The sequence below is a fragment of the Lineus longissimus genome, chromosome 18 (genome assembly GCF_910592395.1).
Source record: "Lineus longissimus chromosome 18, tnLinLong1.2, whole genome shotgun sequence".
NCBI lineage: Eukaryota > Metazoa > Nemertea > Pilidiophora > Heteronemertea > Lineidae > Lineus > Lineus longissimus.
The window spans coordinates 15,207,521-15,230,985 of NC_088325.1; the positions used below are offsets into that span (position 1 = coordinate 15,207,521).

A 23,465-nucleotide genomic window follows, 5' to 3' on the forward strand; every position below is an offset into this window, starting at 1 on the left:
ACAAAGTCACGTTTCACCCTTCGTGACAAGTGAATCATGACAAGAGACAACGTGAACCCTCTTGCCTTACTCGTAATTGCCTAATCAGTATGTCTATGCTTGTATCAATAGTCCATTAGGCTTCATACCTCGCCTTATTTGCAATCTCCTCCTGTGTTATTGAAACAGTCGACCTGCCACAGGCCTAGTGAACGACTTGGCGCGGGGCCGTCCGAGGTAGCTCAGGTACAACATCATTTTGTTGGTATTGATTGCACAGCTGCTTAGATACGCCGCAGGTGGAACAGGAAATCAAACAGAGGTTCAACAAACAAGGTGGTACATTGAGTTTCTCCTTATGTTTGCGGATCCGGTTCTGTTTAACTATTCTGCCTGTTGTTTGCCTTGAGTCTTTGGCGATGTGGATGTGAACATCCATCCATGTATGGATGTGCACATTATGTATACACAGCGATAAACAGCGATAAAACCATGGAAACTGGATAGAGATACGATGTCTCATAAACGGCACATATCTTCTTTTCCTGGTGAGACAATGACCAACGCATTGACTGCCCAAGCCTTTAACGTCACTATAAACGTCTGTACACTCTGACAAGATGCCCCGCGAGATGGAAAGTTGGCTGCATGCGGTACCTCTCAAATAATCGCCCGTTATTTTCAAAACTGAGGAGAAGACTTCCCTCAACACAGTACCAAATCTTTGCACGTCTTTCAAAAACAAAAACCACATGACAATCCCATGTAAACAAAATACTTTATTTGCTAATTACGCAGACACGTCACAACGTTCATTATCACATATCTACAAGATTAAAACAAACAATCATGTTTGTCGTTTTCTCTGTCTGTTTAATGTTTTCCTTTGTGGCGTCTAATGCGATGCCACGATTGATATAACTTTGGGTGGTTTGGCGGCGCTCTAGCTCTGAACCACGTACCGCCAAACCATTACCAAAGAAAGTTATCAATTGAGATTATATTACAAGTAGCCATTGATTTGGCGTTGGCGTCCCCGTTCAGATCAAATGACAGGTTGGCGAAACCTGCTTCTTGTTTATAAGACAACGATCCTCTTGGTCCGGAGTAAGATATTTGATGCACCACTATGCTTTCGCCTCTTCTCCGCCAAATTCACTCACAGACAACTTCGTCATAAATGTACTGAAAGGCACACCGGATTACCGTCCTAGTAAGCGAGGACGATTCCTATGAATATCATTTATCTAGTCCAGTAAGTACAGTACAAAGCCTCACCAATTGTCTTTTGACCCCAATCGCCAAAACTTCAGAGAAACTGGAGCCTATTTCGTTTATAATTTGAGCAGAAGTGTCCACCAAAGAGACAAGAGATATCTAAAGTAATAATCCTACGGGCTACCACTGCCTGTTAATGATTATCAGCGAACTACTCATTGTTTATCGAAACTCCTCACAACCGTATATATATATATGTAGTCGTCGGACCTTTTTACCCAATCTTAAGCAGAAATATCCACAAAGCAGTCTAGAACGACCAAGAGAACCTCTTTAACACAGCTTGCCAATCATCATCCACGCTTTGATATGTAGCTTCACAACAGCAAGGCGCCATTATAGACCCTATCTCAGGCACTTTAACTTTCATCACAGCCATAATCTACGCTTTCCCGTAACCCGTCAGTTTCCTTGAGCAGTTTTTTCCAGCCACATACATTCGTTTAATACTTGAGTCGAGAGGCCGCCCAGGGTTAATTCCAGCCTTACGCATAACGGCTACTGTATTGCCTGTGACCAAAGCAGCGGCAATTCCACATTGCATTTTCCTTACCATTTACTAATGCACATAATTTATACCACTGTCAAGCTGGTATCATAGAGCCCGTTATTCTACTTTGAGTAGAGATGCTCAACCAAAAAACCACCTAATATTTGAAACAGTCTGATGATAGCTCCACCCCCTGCCGATGCCGGTCCATGATCACGGCAGCCACATCGAATCGGCCCATTTCCTTAAGAGCCGACACCAGTTGTTCGACTTGTAGCGCCTTGTCTCCCTTGTATAACCGCTTCCAATGAAGGAGGACCTTGTACGTGACGTCTACCAGGCTCATGCCGTTTGAGAGTGAGTCGAAACCTAGAGGGAGGAAAGATAAATTAGTTGACAAGAACATAAAACTGCAAATACATGTATGGAAAGTATCAGGTAAACAGAGTCAGAGATGTTGATATGTGTATTTCGGGATCAGTGATGTCCTAAGTTGTTATTAAGAGGTAAGGGATGTGTTTCAATTCAGGCGTTGGCAATGTGCCTTCATTCACTTCCCAATCATACTTCCTTGAATCAAAGGCAAGATTCGCATCTAGCAGTATACAGAAACTTCCCCGATCAAGGTTAAAGCAAATGGACTATGAATGTGTACAGCAGACTTACCTATTCCTGTAATGGTTGAGTCCGGGAGGTTCAGGTGAACAGCTAGTGTTAAGCCTTGTTCAACCTCACGAGAGAGGATCTGTAAACTACGCCCGGACAATACCTTAGCTTCTCTCGATACTGAAACAAGAGAACGTAGACGATGAACTAACAACTTTCCATGCGATAAAGAGACTTACAGAGAGAAATGGAGCCAATGTGCTGAGGACACGAAGGCCAACCGTTTACGAAAGAGTGCGATGATATCAAGTTGGGGACTTCCACCCGAACTGCTAACAGGCAGCACTTGTTTGGCACGGGACTCATAAAAAACTCATTTCCTACAAGACTGTCCTAACCTTGATGCCTTTGGGAGAGACATCTGGCCAGAAAGCACAACACTTCTAAGCTGTAGCATGTTGCATCTTTATGGGACAAGGACATCCTAAGCTATACAGTCAACGTGGAACCAGTGCAGCTGTCACCCCCCCCCCCCCCCCCGCCCCCTTTGGAAAAACTGTCCTCCCTATTCATGGTTGTGACCATACCGTCAGTCCTTTGTCACCGGACACTCCATCTAAGGACGTTTATTTATAACTTTTACCCAGAAGGCAAGCCTGTCTTCAGTTAGTAACGCGATGAAAGAAGCAACCCCTTGATTAAAACATACTGTAAAGACATCAAAGAAATTCTGAAATCACTTACTCCTTATCACAGGTCTGGTGGGCTTTGTCAATCTTGTGAACTGCGGCGAGGTGAAGGTCTTATACTTGACAGGCTTTGGTTGGGTCGGCTGTGCAGGATCCACGATCACCACCGAAGGCAGCTTCGGTTTCTCCTTTTCCGGTTCTGGCTCAACGTACTCTGGCTTCAAGTATTCCATGAAATCCTCCTCGGAAAACTGTACATTATACTTCCTTAGCAACCGTTTCTGTTCAGAGTCATTCGAAAAACATGAGATCGTACCGGTAAATGTTTTCGTTTCGGTTTCGGCAACACCATTTTCCAGTCCGTTTTCTATATTCTCCTTATTCTCCTTCGTTTCTTTTTCATTCACTTCCCCGTTCTGCTTTTCTATGACACCATTGACTTTATTTTTATCCTTGTCCCAATGCCAGCCTGCCGGCGGTGCAGGAACAACGTCGAAATACGTGTAATTGTCTGTTAATTTTTCGTGAAATTGTAAAACTAATCTGTCATCCGGTGTGGAATCGGCTAACTTGAAGTCACCAGTAATCCCTATGTTATACGTGGAGCCGTTGTGTAAATTCAGCAGCTTCAGTTCTGGGTCTTCTTTCTTTTGTTCTTTGGCGGCCCGTCGCCTGCCGTAACCTCGGGTGTTGGAGAGATCCTCCACGGGTTTCTCTGTCAGGTCCAGCTTCTCAATGAATGACCACCCCGCTTCTTTGCGCTCCTGTAAGAAATGATACAGTTTGTATTCATGGTGGGGAGATGAACAATCAAGTCACTTCTCACATTGGTTTATGGCAATCATTCATTTGTCGATGAATGTTGTTAACAGTATTTTCTTGTAAACAACTTAACACGTAGGGAAACTAGGTCAAAGTATGTGTAGACTGGCCCTTATACTACTGAGATGTAGAGAAGTTGCCACAGTATGGATAAGCAGCCAACAGACGTAGGGTTGGCCGTTGTGGAGACGTCGTGTAACAAACAGAACACCAATGGTTCATAACTTAATTCGTGAGTGGTATATACCTGTGTAATGATCTCAGCGTATTCTTTGTCCACGACATCGAACATCATCCGCCAATGTTTCTTCTCTTTGTACACGAATGTGAGTATCTCGCCCTTGATCTTTAAGTTCTGTTCTTCTATGAATGGCAAAGCGAACTTCAAGCGGTGTTTTGGTAGCCCTGGCTTGGTTTGGACGAGTATAAATCTAGAGATGAAAGGGAGAGAACATGATGAAATGCTTAATAAGTTACGGAATACGTGTGTACTTTGAGAAGAAAGACATAATGAAGGACAAGAAGCAGCAAAGAAGGAAAACGAACACTTACTTTCCTAAACATTTCACATCGAACTGCACAGTCGTTCTAGTGAACTTCAGAGGCGTTTCAATGAGTGTCCATCCCTCCGCCTCTGTCTTGTGTAGCACGCATAGATTTTCTAAGTCAATCTGTTTGGCTTTCCCCGTCTCCAGCTCTACCTCTTCTTCATGCTCATGGTCGCCATCTTCCCCTACTTCCGTCTCTTGTTTCTGACTGGGTAATGGCTCATCTTCTCCTACCAACACCAGGGGGAGTTTGATGGACGCTGCTCGCTTGAAGGTCATTGCCTCGTTTTCGGGGAATGAGATGTCGTAAAAGTTTGAGGCGGCGACCACGTCGAAGCATTCATTGCCATGGTCTCGTTGTGTGATTTCAATTTTCTCTTGTGTGACCTTGTGAATCTGTAATAAATTACATTGTTGACTAGTACTGTCAGTTATTTTTGAGATGAGCAACATATCCAACTTATAAGACCTTCGACAAGAGGTGGCGCTTTGCGAGCTAGCCCAGGCAAACAGCTTTACCTGGCAAGCATTCACTCGATGAAATGCTTTAGGCCTACCACCGTCTCACTTTGTTTGCTCGGCACTCTGCCTTCAAACCAGTGAGACGGATGCCTGCTAATGGAAACTACTAACAAAAAAAATAGCTTTGACTCTGTGAAGTCTTGTTACTTACCCTTATTTCACATCTGACTGTTCGGTCAACCGCCCTCTTCGGGAACCGTAGTGATATGTACCGGTTGATTCTGGCACTGTACAGGCAGCCATTTTGTGTGAGCTCGAATTTCTCTGCCTTTGGTGTTGACGTCACTGCGAACACTCCCAGCGATTTGGTCTCGAATGTGACCATCTTTGTTTTAGCCTGAAATAATTTAGTAGATATTCAGGTTCAATTGCCTCTACGCTGCCGCTTGCACTGATATCTAACATCACTTTGCTCCGAATGCTGTTGTAGGCTATACCCAAGCCTTGCCCGATAGGCTACGGACGGCTTTTTTATGCGTTCAGCGTGTCATTGTCAGATAGTTCACTGCAGTTTCAACGCGAAACATTCTGTTCTTTGTTTGCCTGATATCACGGAAATTGTTGGTTGCCCAATACTTACATTATAGACATAGTTATCGAGGGTGACCCAATCCTGGTCCCCAGATTTCTTCACCTTCAACCTCATCTCAAACAAATCCAGATTCTCGTCATAGACTGGAAACTCCACGGTCAACAACTTGTCGAACTCATAGTTTCTGGCCACGAAGAGGAACACCTGTGGAAAGAAATATTATCAGAATGGTAGTGTCGATATTTTTGTCAACTAACGAAAATGCTCGTGACGAATGCTATTGCTATGGCTGCTTACCTCGCTAAGTAATTTCTCTGTGTCCCGTAACTGTGGTGCATGAAGGTGCCGCTCGCAAGGTGAGATCATCTTGGCTATGAGGTTGTCCTTCTTCCCGAAGAGTCCCGGGGGTACTTTGATGCTTCCACCCCAAGGGAAGACAGAGGTGCAGCCTTTTCTGCCCGGGGCCACATCCATGATCATCCTGGAAAGGTAAATAGGGATTGTGGTTTAACTGGCGATGAAATGCGAAAACTGAATGGCTGATTCCGGTCACCACTTCACCTGATACACTCGACCCGGCCTGATAAGCTATCTGACCGTAGGTCGAGAGCTCTCAGTCAGGAGAGTGTGATTTATGGATCAGACACGAATGTCGTGTTTTAATATATCATTTACCACGAATATCCATAGAAATTCCAAGAAAGTGACAATTAAAAGGCCGTCTTTCTCATTTCGACAAAAACCTCTCGATGACGTGAATAAGTCAAGAAAGACGTCTTTTCGATTTGATGGCGTCGCGACCTCACGACATCTTCGTGACGATTCGCGACCGTCGAACGTTTTGTCGTAACAAAGGACAACAATGAAATTGACGCAAAGGATACGAAAGTTAAGAGGAGGATGGTTAAGAAGGGACTGAGAATATCGAAATTGGCCACCTCGATAGAAAAGTGGGCAGTCAGTTTCAATCACGTAAATACCTCCATTGCGTGTAGGCAACGCCTGAAGAGTATCCCTTAAAGAGTTTATCGTACTTGAACCACATTGTGAAAGACTGTTGGACCACCGGCTGTTATGTTGCCGAAGCTACAGACGAAGAACTATCAACAAATTACAGAGAATCACTTTAAGAATATGCTTTCGAAACTAATCGCCTCTTTCTCTATAAATACAAAATCCACCGTTTCAGAATATCTGATATCACCATGAACATCACATCGAACTATTAGTTTTTTTCAGAAGTGCTGATACTTTCCCGGGCCGGCTGCTATAAGTATCGCCACAATGACGTAGAACAGTTACTTCATAAGTTACTTCCTTGATGACAGCTTGACTACGAGTACAAGTTACCAATTGATAATATCAGGGGTTCATTTTATGTGTCAGCTAAAGGGGGTACATCCTATAATGGCTTGGAAATGACGTCAAATGGGTCCCTTAATACGCAGAATTGATTCATCAATGATGACTATAGGTTGTCTCAAAGCAGATATAAAACGTACATTAATAGTTTAAACAGTTAACAATTCGCAGAAATTTGCCTAATTTGAGTTTCGACTCAGTGTTTGCGGATCCAATATACAACCAGAAATAGAAATCGCGAACTTCCGTCAAATTGTGCATACGGAACAAATATTTAAAAGGTTGTTTGGGGTTGTGTACACTGCTTTGTATAGTATTTCTATATCCTGTTGAATGTTTTGCTTGTTATACCAGTCATAACTTCTAGTAAGTGGCAAAGGCGTATTTTAAGTTGATGTTCTTTGAGTGGTAAGAGGTCGTAGGTTCGACACCATCGCTCTACGGCGCGAAGATTTGGCATGCTGAGCATCGCATAGGCCTACACTCTAAAAAGGGCTCTTTAACGGTGCTTCAGAGAACCCTGGGGTGCTTAGGGGTTCTGCCAAGATCTATGGGGTGCTACACCTCTTCTGAAACGTCGACAGGGTGCTTCCTAGTACCCTCAGTCTTGTCCATGTTCCACGTTAAACCTTATCTAAGGAAAGGTTCCATATTGAACCTTGAAGTTCGACATGACACCTCCAGCAACAAAAAGGTGCTCCGTGGCACCTTCTTCACTGGTCATCGCAGGTAGGCCTGTCTGCACCAAAGATCGCAGCAACCTGGGGGCAATACTGACCCTAGCGATTCCCGGCTTGATATCGGTTTCATTCATCAGATTCTCGTTGCGGTCATCTTCGATGACCACCGCGAGCGAGCCATAACCAGGATATGCATTCGCTAAAGATAGGTCCCGGGCAGACGGTCAAGTGATAGATATATATAGGTCTTCTAAAATTACACTCAGCCAGAAATTTAGATCAGATTCGCCTCAGTCAACCAAACATGATAAATATGTTTACATTTAATTGATTTTCACAAGTTTCTGATTGACACAATTTGGAGACCGCGCTCAAGTAGGCCTATTACACGGAAATCAACCAATAAGTGGAAAACAAATGTCGAAGCTCTCAACACAAATCAATGACTTTCATGCTTAACACCACTCGTTACAATGGAGTATTGACACGTTACTGCCCAGTATTTACCATGCATTACTATAATGGATTAGAAAACAAAAGCTGCAAAAAACATCCAATAAGTTGGATTAAGTGTAATATTATGCATATTGTATTCAATCGACGTTGAGTGACGAACAGAGTGGTCCATATCACTTTCTTGGTTTTTTAAAAAGTGTTCATGTAATCTGTGTTGTTTGTTTGTACTGGTTGCCATGATACGGCTGTTAATGAAAGACGAAAGTCGATTGGTAATCGGTAATGCAGAATGGACAAGGAAGTAAATGACGGCTTGGCAAACATGATACACAATGTTGAATAAAAGAAAGCGAGTTTGACTCGCCATCCATAAAAGACAGAGTGTATTGCGCAATGACAGGGTTTCCCCTTTATGGAGTTGATGAAAGCAACTGTCTTCCAAAGCCTACTTTTTCGCCCCTGAGAATACCGCAATGTGTGTTTTTCACTACATGCCAATATCCTATGTTATAGCAGTTAGCTTCAAGTTTATATCAGATATGAAACCATTGAATTGGCATTTGTGCTGGTGTCAGAGAGGCCAATTTATGTCAGGTCAGCATTCTTGTGGGAATTATGATCTCTCGAATGCAATATTGTGTCAATTGAATTTGAATTGATATCATATCCCGATAGGCATAAATAATATATGATGGTTATCACGAGCTAACCCCTGACAAATCTTTTGCAATTTTCAAACTTGTACTTTGATTGATTGATCGTAGATCAATGAATATGACAGTATTTATTTCATTTGACGTCATCAACTGCCATAATTTAAATCAAAATGACAAGAGAGTGAAGTTTGCGGTGCGTTCCTTTCAAAATGGCAATTTGTGTGTTTGAAAGCTGACCAGTCATGTAAGCAGAAAGCTGATGGTTTATTGATCGAAATATTATTTATGCCATGGACATGCATAGCACACTCTTAGTCAATACCGTTTTTGATTAGGCAAATATCATTTATAAAATAATACATAACACACCATAAAAAACATGCCTAATGCTCGAGAACCAGATCACAAAGTCTAATGCGATAAGGCACCTCATCATCATAACTGAGAGATTCTGATTGTGATCGGAGAACGAGAGCGAGAATCAGGTGAACTGTTTCCCCTGGTTGACGTCATCAAGTCGATTGTTGCTCTACCTTTTCGGGTTCAAGACATCTGGCAGACTACATGTCCAAAATAAGAACAATAACAAGAAACGGGTGCACTTTATCGAATATCTATTTCAAGCTGACTTGAACACAACAAACAATGTTCGTGTCACCGACAAGGAAGTCCAAATTGAGACATCGACGATGGTGCCATGATTTGTACGATTTTAGTCTAAAATTGGGAGTTCACTCAGTTGGCAGTGCCGGGTGACAATGGGCGAGGTTTGTGTGACATCAAAACCCATAGCCCCTGGCCCCACCTCCCGGGTATGATTAGAATCTACCTACTTATCATGCCACTTGAGTATTTGGTCGAAGTTATCCTGTTGTTTATCGTCATCCAAGGCCTGATATTTACGCAAGGCCCGCAGCTGCTCTTCAAACAGCTTGTTGCGCTTTTTGATAAAGTCGGCCGAAAACTGGTAGATGTCCACTGATCCCTTGACCATGTCTTGAGAGAGCTCGATTAGTGTTCTGGGATGCATCCCGATGTTAGATCCGAGATTTAACTTTGGCATCAGAACGATATCTGTGATCTGGGCAATTTGTAGGTTTTTGCTGTTTTGAATGATCGGGCAGGGGATAATATTATGGCCTTTTATCCGAATGATACTTTCATGAACAGCACAGAGTTAATTTCCATGAATTCCCATTTCTATAGCGAAATGGAAATCGGTGATAATCCAATCGAAAGATGCGTTGTCCGAAAATAGATCACTTTGATATGACTCACTGATAGAAAAGTTGCCGTGTACGGCTGTTTACTGATTGTGTCTATGAGCAAGGCCAGGTAATCCTTTATATCCCTCTTCTAGAACGAAAAGGGAGTCGGTAAAATCCCAAACGAAGATCTACTTGTCCGAAAATGGAGCACTCTTATCAAATATCGGATAGAAGGATGGCCGATACTCTCGCGGACACTGATTATTTTGAAATGAGAATGGAGTGATATGTTTCCTTGCTGCCAATGGCTCCTACGACGTCATGGGAGGTCAATCGTTCCCAGAAGCTAAGGTGCGAAAAATAAGGGGTATTTTGGAAAATTCGCCAATGTAGGCCTATATATGTTCGCAATTATGCATTATTTTCTGTTTTTCACACCGAAGTCTGAGTACGTTTTCCTTGTCGGTGTAATGTTTATGTCTAGTGAATGTTCTGATACATGTATTAACACGTTCGAAACTGGCGAAATAGGCCTATGATCCTTTTAGATGAAGGTATATGTAGAGCAAAACGTATTTGCATGTAGGTCTATTTAGTACGATATCATCTGTTTTTTAGTTTTTAGACACTACTCGAAACGACCTCGCGTGATCAGTCAGGTAGGACAAACATCGGTCAGCAACAGAACACTTTGCTGTCATAAGCAAGATTGGCCGAGACAAACTTCCGGAACTACAGGCAGGTGGTATGCCAATACACTGTCCTTGTTAGGTGCGACTGAGCCAATACCCTTTGTAACACGCACAGTACAGTTAGTTAGAATGTTTAGCACCTTTCCCAGACCAAGAGAAAGGTGCACTTTCCACCCCAACCCTCCACCCCCGCCGCAGGCCGAATTTGTAGGACTTACTTCAGACATAAAAATATATGGTTTGAAATAAGTAAGACATGAAGCTGAGACATGAATACATACCTTTCAATATATTTGATCGATTTTGTAGTGATAGCCATCTCAGTGCTTCAACTTGATTGTCAATGTCCAAACATATTCCCCAAATTGGGTTAAAGTTTTATCCAGTTTTCTGGGTTTCTCATTGAAGACCACAGGACTTCGCAGTCTTCCTTATCACTTTTTGGCTTTTTTATATTCTTTAATATCGATTTTCACTTTACTTATTTTGATTCCCAAGGTATGAATCCTACAATCACAGAAAATTTAAGATTAAACACAACTCCATCCACTCGAACCCGAATCTAAGTCAGAATTAAACACGATTCAACGATTATAAGTCAACTTCGTTTGTTAATACAACAAGTCGTAGGTTCGAGCTGCACCGTTGCTACTGAAAAACGGTCTGCGTTTTCTTAAGATATCCTGCATTTCATATCTCAAAGTCAGGATAAATGGTATTACACTTGCTGTAACTGTCTCGGCGGCTTACTGCAAAACTTAAACCACCCTAACTTGTCTTAAACATCAATGTATTTGAAATACAAAAAGCACATTTATCGTATTCCAACACATTTCACCATGAAATGCTTCAGCAATGTTTTCTGACAAAATACACCGAGCTATTTTGACACGGTCAACAGTGGCATGGTAAATTAATTAATTTTCGTAAGGATTAGCGTTGTATTTTTATAGTGAGTTCGTGAGCTTTGATCAATAGTGCTCATTTCTCGTCATCCTTTTTTGTTGTCATCATTTGTTTTATTGTTGCTGAGTTAGTTGGCAATGCCAAAAATTGATACACGAAGAAGTTGGAACTTCAGAATGGCCAAGAGCTTTTCCTTCTTAATAGGGGAAGGCATTTGAGTTGACTATCATTGTTGTTATTGGGGGTATATCATATTCGTATGACAGATGCAGGGCCTGATAGCCTTCCTCATCACTACCATCATACGCCACTAACGTTGTCACTCAAACAGAAGTATCGGAATTTGTGGACAAATGTTTTTTTTCTTTATCAAAATGATTTTATTAGACCGTGTTTGTTGTTTGTTCCAGTGAAAGTGCAAACTACACGAAACTGCACTATAGAATGTATAAGATGTTTCAGCCAAACTACACATAGTAAATAGGTACAGTTAGTGTATCAGATGCATTGTGAGTTGGGCATTCGTTGCATGGAACACACTCCAGTTGACATGCAGATATTTGCATGCATTTCATACACTATTTCCTTGTGTGCACTGTAGGCTTTTTGTGTATGTTTAGTTAACTTCATGAGAAAACAGTCATTTAAAGAAACCGAAGTGTAGTAGTCGGATTAAGGTTAAGTCTAGTTGTTCACGATCATACCTGGCAATGGCCTCAGGCGAAGGATCAATACTACAGGTCAACGTTAGGTGGCGCCTCGCTTAAGTTGACGTCAATGAGCGCCACCATTGAGCACAACCGTCACCATAACTAAAATAGGTACCCTGTTGGTGCAAACTATATTCATGCAAGAATTTGACACATCTACACCGATAATGCCCCAAAATCTGCACTATCATGCTTTCTACCGCCAACAGATCCCAAAACCATAAGCACCAAACACTCTCTACTCGCGCCGCAACACCATTACCAAAGCCAGGTTTCGTCACTACTCGTGAGTCAAAAATGTACCAGTGAAATGTATAGCTAACTTGCTTGTATTGTTTTAGCTACTCTTAAATATTGATGTCAGGTATCAATAAAACCGCATTACTTTGGCCCATATATTATAGTGAACTGTCAACATTGCTGTGGTGCAGAAAGATAATATTGTTAATGGTAAACCCATTGATTATTCCATGCAGTAACCACAGACCAACTGGGCCGAGGCTGGTATCAGTGCGAAACAGGTGACCCGGCGTGGGAGATGAACTGAGTTGCCACGGATCAATTGTCCCAAAGAATTCATCTGATATGTGAATCGAAATGTGTTAACCGAATCACGGACTTCTATACATAAGTTCATGACCATCAAATGTACGAAAGAGTCTATGTATTCACCACGAGGATGTCCTTAGCTATACGGCCTATTCAAGAATTGTTTCGTGTCATATATATTGGAACCCCCTTTATTTCGATTCGTTGAATGTAGACCTAAAATTATGATACGTGGCTCCCCTTATAGTTATGGAGGGCATAGCATTCTAATACTTTTAAACAATCGCTGAAAAAGAATTTAAACTTAAACATAAAGTTAACCACGCCCATGTACCGCAATAACATTAGAGAGGAAAACATGCAATGACTATCTCGAAAACATGGCAAACGGTTAGTTACGCGGTTTTGGTTAGAAGTGCGATGGGTAGCTCTCGAACGTGCACGTGACATCACTGGGCATGCGCATTCTACTCACCAGCGTGCTACATCTTCGGGTCTGTCAAAAGGAGACAACAAAGACAATGATAAAGCATTTAGAAGCTTAAAGCTGAGGCAATGCTAGTCCTCGCCTGCTCGATCTACCGCCAATCCACGCAGAACAGGTTGGAATCAGCCCTCATGAACGATTTTGACTACATGGGATGATCCATATACAACTTTATGTTATACATGTGTGTAAAAACATTCCCGTCTGAAAAAATGAGCGATGCAACAGCAGGCCTGTGGAAAAGTGGCGAAACCCATTGGACGGATGATGTTTCTTCATTTTGAGCAGAAAAAAACAAGTGAAAAAAATATTTGGACATAGACATTTTTTCATAAGTTCAAAATTCGGTCAAAAAACTTGGTATTAGAATCAGACCTAAGGTGGCATCAGGTAATTCTTCGATCATGGTACCAGTACCAATTGTTTTATCACTCATCATACTTTTACCATGATCGGAGAAAAGGACAACAAGGACATCCCAAAATACTGTTTTATCAGCTTTTGGGATGAATGACTTCTAATCTATCATACAGTGGCTTAGAAAAGTATAGTCGTTGCAATACCAACCCTTTTTCGGCAAGTTCTATCGGATCGTGACTCGAGCAGTCGTCCGAGCTGGATTCCTCGCTCTGCTCATACGCCCACTGCCCATCAACTTTGGGCATAGCAACAACATGTGGTTGTGCTCTTGCTTGTGCCATTTCTGAGGATGGACTGCAATGTCCTAGCAAGTTATTCCGTAGCGGTTTGCACGAAGTGGAGATGCGTATCAGTCATTAAGAAAAATCACAACTTAAAAAGTGAAACGACGAGTTGCCCTATCCACTACCACTGCAAATAGTTGCCGCTCCTGTCAGTTATACTATCACTTCCTTGACTGCTATGACCAGCCAAACGATACACAATCTAAACTTCGGTTACTCCTGAGCTTCTTGCCGTTGGAATAGTCTAATCACTACCTTTCGTTATTATCAAGATCCTTCGCGAACAGTTCAACTCAGGACTTTGCCAATTCCTACCAGTGGAAGACAACAAACTTTTCAATTTGGCGGCATCTTTTCCAGACCGATATATCCCAAAGAGCGATCATAACCAAATGAACTCGACGATTCTCGATAGCAGTATATGACAATGTAAAGAAGATTCACCTTTTGATCATATTTACTTAAAGCTTCTCAACAAAACATAGATTATTTTACGCAATTTCTAATCCTCACATATGTGCTTAACCCGAGTATAAAGCCAGTGGTGTCATATGCTTACGTAAAACAAATGAATCGAACTTGTCATTAATCTGCTCTGTCACTTGGTACTGGTTGATCTACATATGTGATTTTATTTGGTTTAATCTTTCTGGAATAGGGTCACTTTTAGGCAGGAGAGATTTTAACTAAAAGTAGATTACAATTCAAAAGCTTTTTAAGGGATGAAACAATTTTAAGGAATCGATTACAGTGCTTTAGATAATGCGCCATGAAACTATCAGAATTATGATGTGATTATCACTGCTCGTCAATAATACGACCAGTAAGGGCACTAGATCATGTTCAATGCATTTCTAGATATAGTCCTCGTACAAGCGTGAATAATTTTGACGTACTGAGATGGGAGAGACCCCTATTGTTGACTTCGTGTTACTTTATCATGCCTACCTAGCTGCTGCCAGTAGAGTCCCTTTAACATGTACAAAAAGGCATCATTGTATTGGTGAGATTGTCCTCGATTTTGAAGTTTCAACTAAAATTGTGCAAGTGTGGACAGTGCCGTGCAAGCGAGCTAAAAGCCAACTAACCTAGAAGCAAGACCCTTAGATTTTTTAGTAGTTATCCTATACCTGGACCTGTCCTCCACACTGGGCGCCACGCCCGCCTTCTCCTTCTTGTCCTGACCCATTGCCATGGGTTAGAGGTCAACTCGGGCCGAAGGAAAATGTGCACTCAATCTGGAACGAGAAGAAGGAGTGAAAGTGAAAAGAAGTTGTGATTTGTATGTCTGATCGATCCGTGATTGTGGAAAGAAACGCTGAAGAAGAAGAGGAAATCGAGTTCGCGTAATACAAATGTTGATGAGGGAAATCACCTTTGCTTTCAAATACAAGTTATCCTGGTAAGCCTATTCTGAAGCGAAGATATCCATGCGTTGTCTCAAACTCTTCCCTTCATCATCACAGTACAACCGAACCTCCAAACCGTGCCTCCATCGTGAGAGCATTTAGTAATACTGATATCCATCAACTGATAAACCGTCCAGCGTGGTCATTGACTTCTGGCAGTATTAACAAGACAATGCAAACATATCGATAGCAGCACACAGAACGTATTGAAAGTGGATGCCAATAACTATTTAACTTTATTTCCCGCCGCAATCAATATGAACTAACTCCATCAGTAGTTACCATCGAACATATTCCTTTATCATGACGCGAGCCTTCGCAATATACCAATATCACCATTCATCGCCAAGGAAAGAATGGCATCAGATCGTAAAGCTATTTTTCATGGTTTTATGACCAATATTCTGTAGTATTCAATGTGCATATTGATTCATGGCATTTGCCGCATATTCGAGCAGCAAAAGCATTGACAAATAGCCTAGTTAAATAAACCGTTTTCTTTTGAGTTGAACCAGAAATGTGTACATTTAGGTCGATTTCTGTACTGATGGGTGTGTAAGTTTAGCATGGTACGAGAGTCACAATGTGTAGATTTGAAATGTAGACATTCACTTATGAATAATTCATCACAAGTACAGCAGTGTCAATAAGCAATACAGCGAGCAGTGTCAACTCTTAATAACGATGGTAAGAAATCGACTAAACTTCAAATATGACATCAATGTGCTTAAAGTAAATCACCCATGGAAGGCATGACAAGATAAGAAGACCCTAATCTTTGGCTACTGAGGAGGTAGACCGGTTACAAGCATTTGTACTCAGTCGAAGTCGCAGACGAAAGATGCTGTAAAGGGAGAGGACGTATGTGAGGGATCGCTCCCAGAGGTACTACACGCAGGACAAATCTAGATCGTTTCTTACACTCCATACACAAATAAAGCCTCATGGCATGTTCCATTTTTGTTTTCTCGTGAAATGCTCTGTTTCCTTCTGTTAAAAGATCCGATTCTGTGTATCAAGCTTATTGGAGCGACAGACGATGATCTGGACGTGGTTCACAGGTCTCTCAGGAAACATATCACACGCAATAACCGACCACCTGAGCGAAATATTATAACCTAGACATGAAAATAGATAATAATCTGAGTCACCCAGTCCAAGTAAACGTCTCAGGATGATATCATTCAGTTATATTACGGCTCAAATATCTCAATAGAAGAATTAATCAAGAAGCTTAGTCGTCGGCCACGAACACTTGAATAACTTGACGCACAACGCAGTTAACCAGATACCTATTAACAAAATATGAAGAAAAAACCTTGCTTCTAACTGTCAACTCGCCATGGGCTGTAAAACTTCTGGAGACACTTCTTTGTATGAGTGGATTACTTGCGAAATATAACTCTGCACGAATTATTATCCTGAATGTGAATCGACAAGGCAACTGCATGATAACATCAGGGTGGGTAGTCAGCGGTAGAATATTTGAAATAGGTTTGAACAAAAGCACAGTATCGTCGTTTTTGAAGGAATGTCAAAAGAAGCGATTTCCATGCTAATAACAGTCATTTGATAGAGGTTTGGCCTTTGTTCATTCAATAGCCATTTTAGAATTTATCCACCGAAACAGCACGACTTGGTTCTCGATCCCGCTAACAGGATTTAGGCCAGCCCGTGCTGTCGACTTCCTTGTCTACCCCGCATGAAGCTTCACGATTGGTACTTGTAACTCTATAGTATGAAATGAAAATTGTGACCTGAATCCCGCTCACATGCGCAGCAATGTGCCGCTTGGTGATATCGGCTCAAATCTGAGCAGTCTGTACCATTTGAGAACGGTTTCAAGTGGATCGTTCTTCTTGATGCAGATTCCTGTGTTGTTTTTGAAAAAATGATTTTTTTCCGTCGCCACATCACACACGGGTGACGTACAAGGGAAAACCATGAAACTTCTTTCTTCTCTATCGATCCCGAAGGCAACTTTTTTTAGATAGCAAGTGTTTGGTGTGTTTACTATTGGCTTATAGTAACGCCAAGAAGAAAAAGATGGTCAACAAACTTATTCTTAATGTTATCCCTCCCCAAATAAGCAATATGCAGACATGAACTAATGCACAACTTATCATATCCGTATGCAAACTTTATAATTACGTTAGGTTCTTTGAAACAACGACTTATCAAAGCCGAAAGGTGTAAAAATCCCATTTTTACTCGAGGTTTACAAGTCCACCTTCCTTTTTATCATAATCTTCCGACCAACCCAGACTGGCACCCTGTCATAAGAGTGCTGTATTGAATCGATTAGGCGAAGCAGCCCATATTGGATGCGTCTCATATCAAACCGGTCACACACACTTGACGACATATCGACCAGGCTAGTCTAATATTTAGAACATTTCAGCAATAATATGTCAATGTTTGAACATACTATTTAGATTCCACGTTTGAATAATGTAGTGTTTGATCAGACCACATGCAGCTTTTTTACTGTTGGGGAAGAAAAGCGATTCGCAATGATGTGCTATGTTTGAAAATGCTGTCAAGCAGAGAGGCAAGAGAGTCACGGATTATGACGATGATGACGATATGACTACGATGACGATGGTGATGATGATATCTGCTGGACATTCAACAAATCAATGTGGCCATACACATATGTGTCATTCCTGCAGCACAGTGCGTAGAGTTGAAACGCCCTGTAGGCGACATGCCTTGGGGCAAGTATATGCAGGACAAATGCCAAGTGACCGCTGTCGGACATTTTCGCGACAAAGGCAGAACAGTAATGGCCCGATGATGAAATATCTGGGCATAGATTATAATATTTTCTCCATCTTTAATCTCTGAAAAGAGATCCCTCTACTTCTCTGCATTTGGTTCGCTTGGCCTCTTCTGCTCATTTGATATGTTCTCTGCGTTGGCATGTTTTGATGGAAGGTGTCACAAGTTGTCACATTACCGTCATATGAAATCACTTCTTTGTTTTACTTGTCAAGCACCGGTACCCCTTACATATTCCTGAGGCGGTTTGTTCACGCTCTGTAGTTTTCCTTAACGAGGTCAAGAAGTGTCATGACCGTTGCAACAATCGGCAACCTTCGCGTGTCGTAATTTATGCTCGGAAATGATCGGTGTGGAAATGATCAGTGATATGGTGCACTTCAGGGTGAGAGGTTCTAACTTGGGACAGCCACATCTCATACTTAGTGCCCTCGAAAGATCAATACACATGTAACCACTTAATGCCCGATTACACACACTGTTTACTACTTATGGTATTTATTATTAGTATGACAGTTACGAGAGAGAATTTCGCCTTGTCTGTTGAAAATGAGCGTCTCCAAAGATCTGTTAGGCCAATGCCTCCACAATGTCAAGAAAGTTATAGAATTACAAAGCACAGCCACCAAGTTCATCAAAGGGGCAACGGCACCACGAGGACAACATATAACTGTGATGACCAATAGCATAACAGACAGCAATTTTTAGTGATTATAATTATGTATTATTTATATTTTTCTTTAAGATGTCCACTTCTGTATCCTGTTTAAACTTTCAAGTGCAGCGTTGTCCGACTCATTTAACACATAAAAAGGTGGTCGAAAGCCTATTTATAATCAATACTGTAACACTTTTTTATATGTTCATGGTGTATTTGGAGATATTGTTTATGCACCCTTCTAATTATTCAACCTTACCCAATATTTAATATGACTCAAAGCTGGATCAATTTTGTATCGAAGGGCTCATTTTTATAGGTTCGATAAACCCACGAAATTATTTTGAAGGGATTATTCTCAATCAATCAAGAAGGTTAAGAGGCATATCTTGAGGTAACAGTTTGACTGATGAACTGAACAACGCAGGTCGAAGTTTCTCTCATAGCTGGTGCATGCAAAGTCAGCGTTTTAACTCCATAAACTGATGAAACAAACTAATCTTTCAACAGAAACGCTAACCATTAATACCAAATCCTTAAAACTATAATATGATACGAGTAATACTGTGAGCTTCTAGGAAGTCCTAAAACAAAACTTTGATATAAAATCTGGCACTATTCATACATAACCCTTGTTAAGAAATAAGTCACAACTTAGAGCTTGATTTTTTGACACTTAGTCTTAGTAGCTGTCCTCTTTGATCTAGACGACGGATCCAATTAGAAAACTAAATGGCTGTTCCGAGTAACCAGATCGTGCGAGATGATTTTCTCCGGCCTCAAAGCACTGCATATTATAAATTGCATGTTGGATTCGAAAAATTGCGAGAAAAAAACATTTTGACATAATGTCAATTCACTCATGATATTATGACAAGAAAATGCTTACAGTTGACTTTTTATATTGCTTTAACTGTGGGACATTTAAAGAAACTAGGATTTACCTCTTGGCGAAATGTTTAATTGAGATTCCCGCTGTGTTACCACCAATTATCGAAGTCACCCAAGCAAACAGACGAACAAAGTGTGGTTTTATTCTACTGGTATGTAACTTATGATAATAATTGCTTTGGAGTTTTTTTATAATCATAAATTCCTGTTAGAATTAACGTGAGAATCGTTGATATGCAAGTCTATGACTTGCGGGTATTTTGCCCTCAAAGCCTTATAAGTCAAGAGAGTTAATCCTACAGACACTGTTCGAATAGTTACCAGAACATACAGTAAAGTATTGATGAATATTACATTTACATATCATCCCAAATACAATGTAGGTCAATCCCACCTATACATCAGTTCAACAAAGTCACCAATGGCGGATTTGAACTCAAGTTCGGGTCGATTCTCTTCAGGAATCGTGGACGACTTTTTGATTCCTTTCCACCTCCATTCTCGATGGCTTCCAATTCACGGTCTCATATCTCTGTAATGAACTCTCACTCCCAAAGTATTGACATTTGCCCGTAAATAAACCGTCTCATTTGAAAATCGGGACAAAACGACGACAATGGTCATATTGACGGGTCCCGATATCAAATATAGTGACCGGTGTGCGTTCATCTAATCCTTCATATCACCAATGGAACCATGAATCAAAGGTATTGTAGCATGTATTTGAGAATATCATGACTATGTGGACCTCCATTGATATACACTGCTAACCTTCAATGCATATGTAGTTCGTACTGAAGGTGAAGCATTGGTCAACGGTATAACCTCCACAAAAAGAGGAGTTGGACGAAGCAGTGGGGAAGCTATATCTTCTTCTTCTTCTTCTCCTCCTTCAACGTTCGCTCTGACTTGGAGGTGAGCTTCACAAGGGAGTATTTCCTCCTCCAAGGCGGGATGAGCGGTTGGGTTTATTGGCCTAATGACTCCGTCGTCGGCCAGAGGCAGAGTCCACACAAGCTACTCATGTTTCTCACTTGGTGGGGTCTTTAACCTGGCTTGGCATAGACACCAGATACAAGGAACCTCGGTTTATTGGCCTTCATAGACTCCGACTTCGGCCAGAGGCAGAGTCCACACAAGCTACTCATGTTTCTCATTTGTTGGGGTCTATAACCTGCAGCCACCAGATACAAGATACCTCGGTTTTAAGTCTCATTTGAAGGACTGTGAAGAGCCAGGAACATGAGAAATGTTAGTTCCTATAATGCCACGCCGGTTCATCCAGAAATACAATACTGGGTTCTCCCCGTGACCTTTTGCGTGGTAGCCAGCAGTGGAAGCCCACTAGGCTGTGGGAAAGCTATAACAACTACCACAAGTTTGCTGTTGACGAAACTGACTTTCGTTCGCCACATTATGATTAAGCCAAAGTTACTAAAAAAATACTTGCAGACACTTGTTTTTTATACTTTGAAATATTGGCGATGGGAAATTCAAAATTCTCTGAAAAATGTTCCTCACACCATTTGATTGTATTGACACATAATGTGCTCCATGTCACGAAATATAGCGTGTTTTTATATATCTCTTGAAAAGATATTTTAAATAGCTTCTTTAATGATTGTTATCTTGTACAATAACATCGACAAAATGCTCCTGGGCAAGTTGAACAGAGTCATCATATCATTGAATAACGTTTATTTGGTTCGTGACGCGTGCGACTCACCTCAATACGAAATGACAGCTCACATTCAAACCCTTTTTTAAAGAAACATTTGATAGATATCAATCACGCGTATCTATCAGTATATTTATGGCCAAAAGTTTTTTTCATCCGTGAACATGGTGGATGACGGTCTATTCGGCTATGGATATGTCGGTCATGTCTGTAAAGGCATTCGATCTTTGATTGAACGTGCCTGTGGCGAATGTAAATTTTTAGTTTGTATCATAAAGATATAATCAACATATCTGAGTTAATCAACGATATTAGCCAGGTTTCGCAAGCTTTACCAAGAGATTACATGTATGTACGAAATATATTCTATGGATGACGATTTTGCAAGATTTCGTCGATTGTATGAAACCTGATTAACGAGTGTCGCGAAAATGGCTCTTCGCAGGACATGAAGACACCACAGACCTTTCTTTGTATTTCGTCGTTCGTGAGGTTTACGAAACAAGCCTATTCTGGCTACTGCGAATGGCGTTACTTTTTGTATCTTGTTATAACAACTGCAATTGTAAACAACATTATTTGCCAACGTTTTTTCCCGGTAGACTCTGAAGGTTATGTAAGCACTTGGTAAATACTCCTTCGCATCATCCAGAAGATTCTGGGATGACAAGTGCTTTGAGCAAGAACCTGTCCATGGTAGAGTGCTATAAGAATCGAACTTTAACCTTTAACTTGATAAACATAGTCTGTCACAGACTCGTTCTCAAAATGTGATAGAAATATCGCCAAATTTTCTTCCACATTTCTTATAAAAGATCGGTACTGTCCACCAATGAAGCTAATCAAAGCAAAAGACATACATCAAAGATTTATGCACAAATACAACATACCTGTGTCCCGAGTGTATTCAGCCCGAGTTTAGAGAACGTAAATCCTTTAAGAAGATTACTTCGAAACTTTCTCCTCGACTTTTCCTCAAGGGAAAATATTTGTTCAATGCGTGTGGTTGTTGTGACGATCTTTGGTCTCCGTCTCGTGGGGATTTATCACGATTGGTCAGCACGGTGGGAGGGGGTGCATGACGTCACTAAGCTCATGATATTTCGATACAGGGCTGTTTTGATGACGTCAGTTTCATCAGGATTTATAGTTTGTAACGTGTTGAGCTGAAGACTACCTAGACCGTCATTGAAATATTTACCACTTTTTTGTAGATTGATCATTATTGGCGTCGGTGTTGCGCTTGAACACGTGACATGGAGACATATTGCAGAGTTTCTTTTGTTTTATGATAAATTACCACTTCAAATGATTTTGAGGGGCAGAATTAGACTCGATGACGTCCCTGCCTTCCCCTATGCTTTGGTATCTAAGGACGCGCTCTTCGAACATTTGGGTCAGAGAGTCGTGCTTTCTGTCATTACCTTGTGTCATCTTTGTCAACAAGTTGACAAGCACGGCGGTCACAGTCTGCCACGAGTAGGCCTATAGGGATATCACAGTCTTTAATACTTGAAAATATATCACAGGACGCCTTTCAGATGACATCTATTTTCGACGACAACCGCGCCATCTGTCAAACACGTCATAGGATCTTTAAAACGTTGGAGTGGAGGGGATTTGGGAAAGGCGTCTGCTTACGACAAAATTGGTGCGTGCAAAAAACAGCTGTTTTACGGAGGTACTCACCTACTTACCCCTCTTCCTCAGACGAGTCGGAGTCGTGGTTAGAAAGAGAACTATGCGGCTCATCATCATCCATTCTAAGAATCTGGTTCTAGTGGCTTTGTTCTTGGTTTCCGTCCGATAAAATACGACAAATTTCCGATTCAGCCTGTCATCGACGCTACAGCCTCTCCTTCCGCCAGTATCAAGACAATACGCTATAATGCCGACCCAATGATCAAGCCACAATCCTGAGGACTCATAAAACTTCAAACAAACACATATGTTATGATAAATGTATCCTATGTCAAACGAACACTTCTCAACTGGCTTAAAATCGTCCACACAGTATCTTGTAATGCACCTTGAGATTACAATACTACGACGAGGTCTTAAAAAACGAAATGTCAGGGTTTTGTATCAAGACTACTCCCTCGACCAGTAGATGGCCTGGTTACCAAACTGGTAAGATGCTTTGTTTTCAATTTTTGCAACTTTCCAGCTCCT

General features: G+C 41.3%; 2 protein-coding genes across 3 annotated transcripts in view; one reads left to right on the forward strand and one right to left on the reverse strand.

Annotated features, from left to right (window-relative positions):
• Positions 1–23,465, forward strand: part of LOC135502340 (gamma-aminobutyric acid type B receptor subunit 2-like) — a 71,853-nt gene that overhangs the window by 22,062 nt on the left and 26,326 nt on the right. The window lies entirely within an intron of this gene.
• On the reverse strand, positions 744–22,335 carry LOC135502337 (uncharacterized). Of its 2 annotated transcripts, none has more exons than XM_064795097.1 (10): positions 22,184–22,335; positions 15,007–15,114; positions 5,764–5,947; positions 5,515–5,670; positions 5,086–5,271; positions 4,417–4,808; positions 4,112–4,295; positions 3,098–3,806; positions 2,414–2,533; positions 744–2,116 (listed from the first exon to the last, which is right to left on the reverse strand). In XM_064795097.1, exons 2-10 carry the CDS (start codon positions 15,069–15,071, stop codon positions 1,905–1,907), a joined length of 2,208 nt encoding a protein of 735 aa, XP_064651167.1. In that variant the 5' UTR covers positions 15,072–15,114; positions 22,184–22,335; the 3' UTR covers positions 744–1,904. The 2 variants fall into 2 exon arrangements, with proteins under 2 accessions (XP_064651167.1, XP_064651169.1); XM_064795099.1 differs by lacking the exon at positions 22,184–22,335 and adding an exon at positions 15,252–15,621.

What these genes read in the sequence shown, in the direction of transcription:
- LOC135502337 (XM_064795097.1), bottom strand. Translation starts at nt 15,071, where the DNA reads ATGGCAATGGGTCAGGACAAGAAGGAGAAGGCGGGCGTGGCGCCCAGT. An exon ending in CACCAGACCTGTGATAAGGA is followed by an intron (nt 2,534 to 3,097) that starts GTAAGTGATTTC and finishes CTCTTGTTTCAG; the next exon opens with TATCGAGAGAAGCTAAGGTA. An exon ending in CTCAACCATTACAGGAATAG is followed by an intron (nt 2,117 to 2,413) that starts GTAAGTCTGCTG and finishes TCCTCCCTCTAG; the next exon opens with GTTTCGACTCACTCTCAAAC.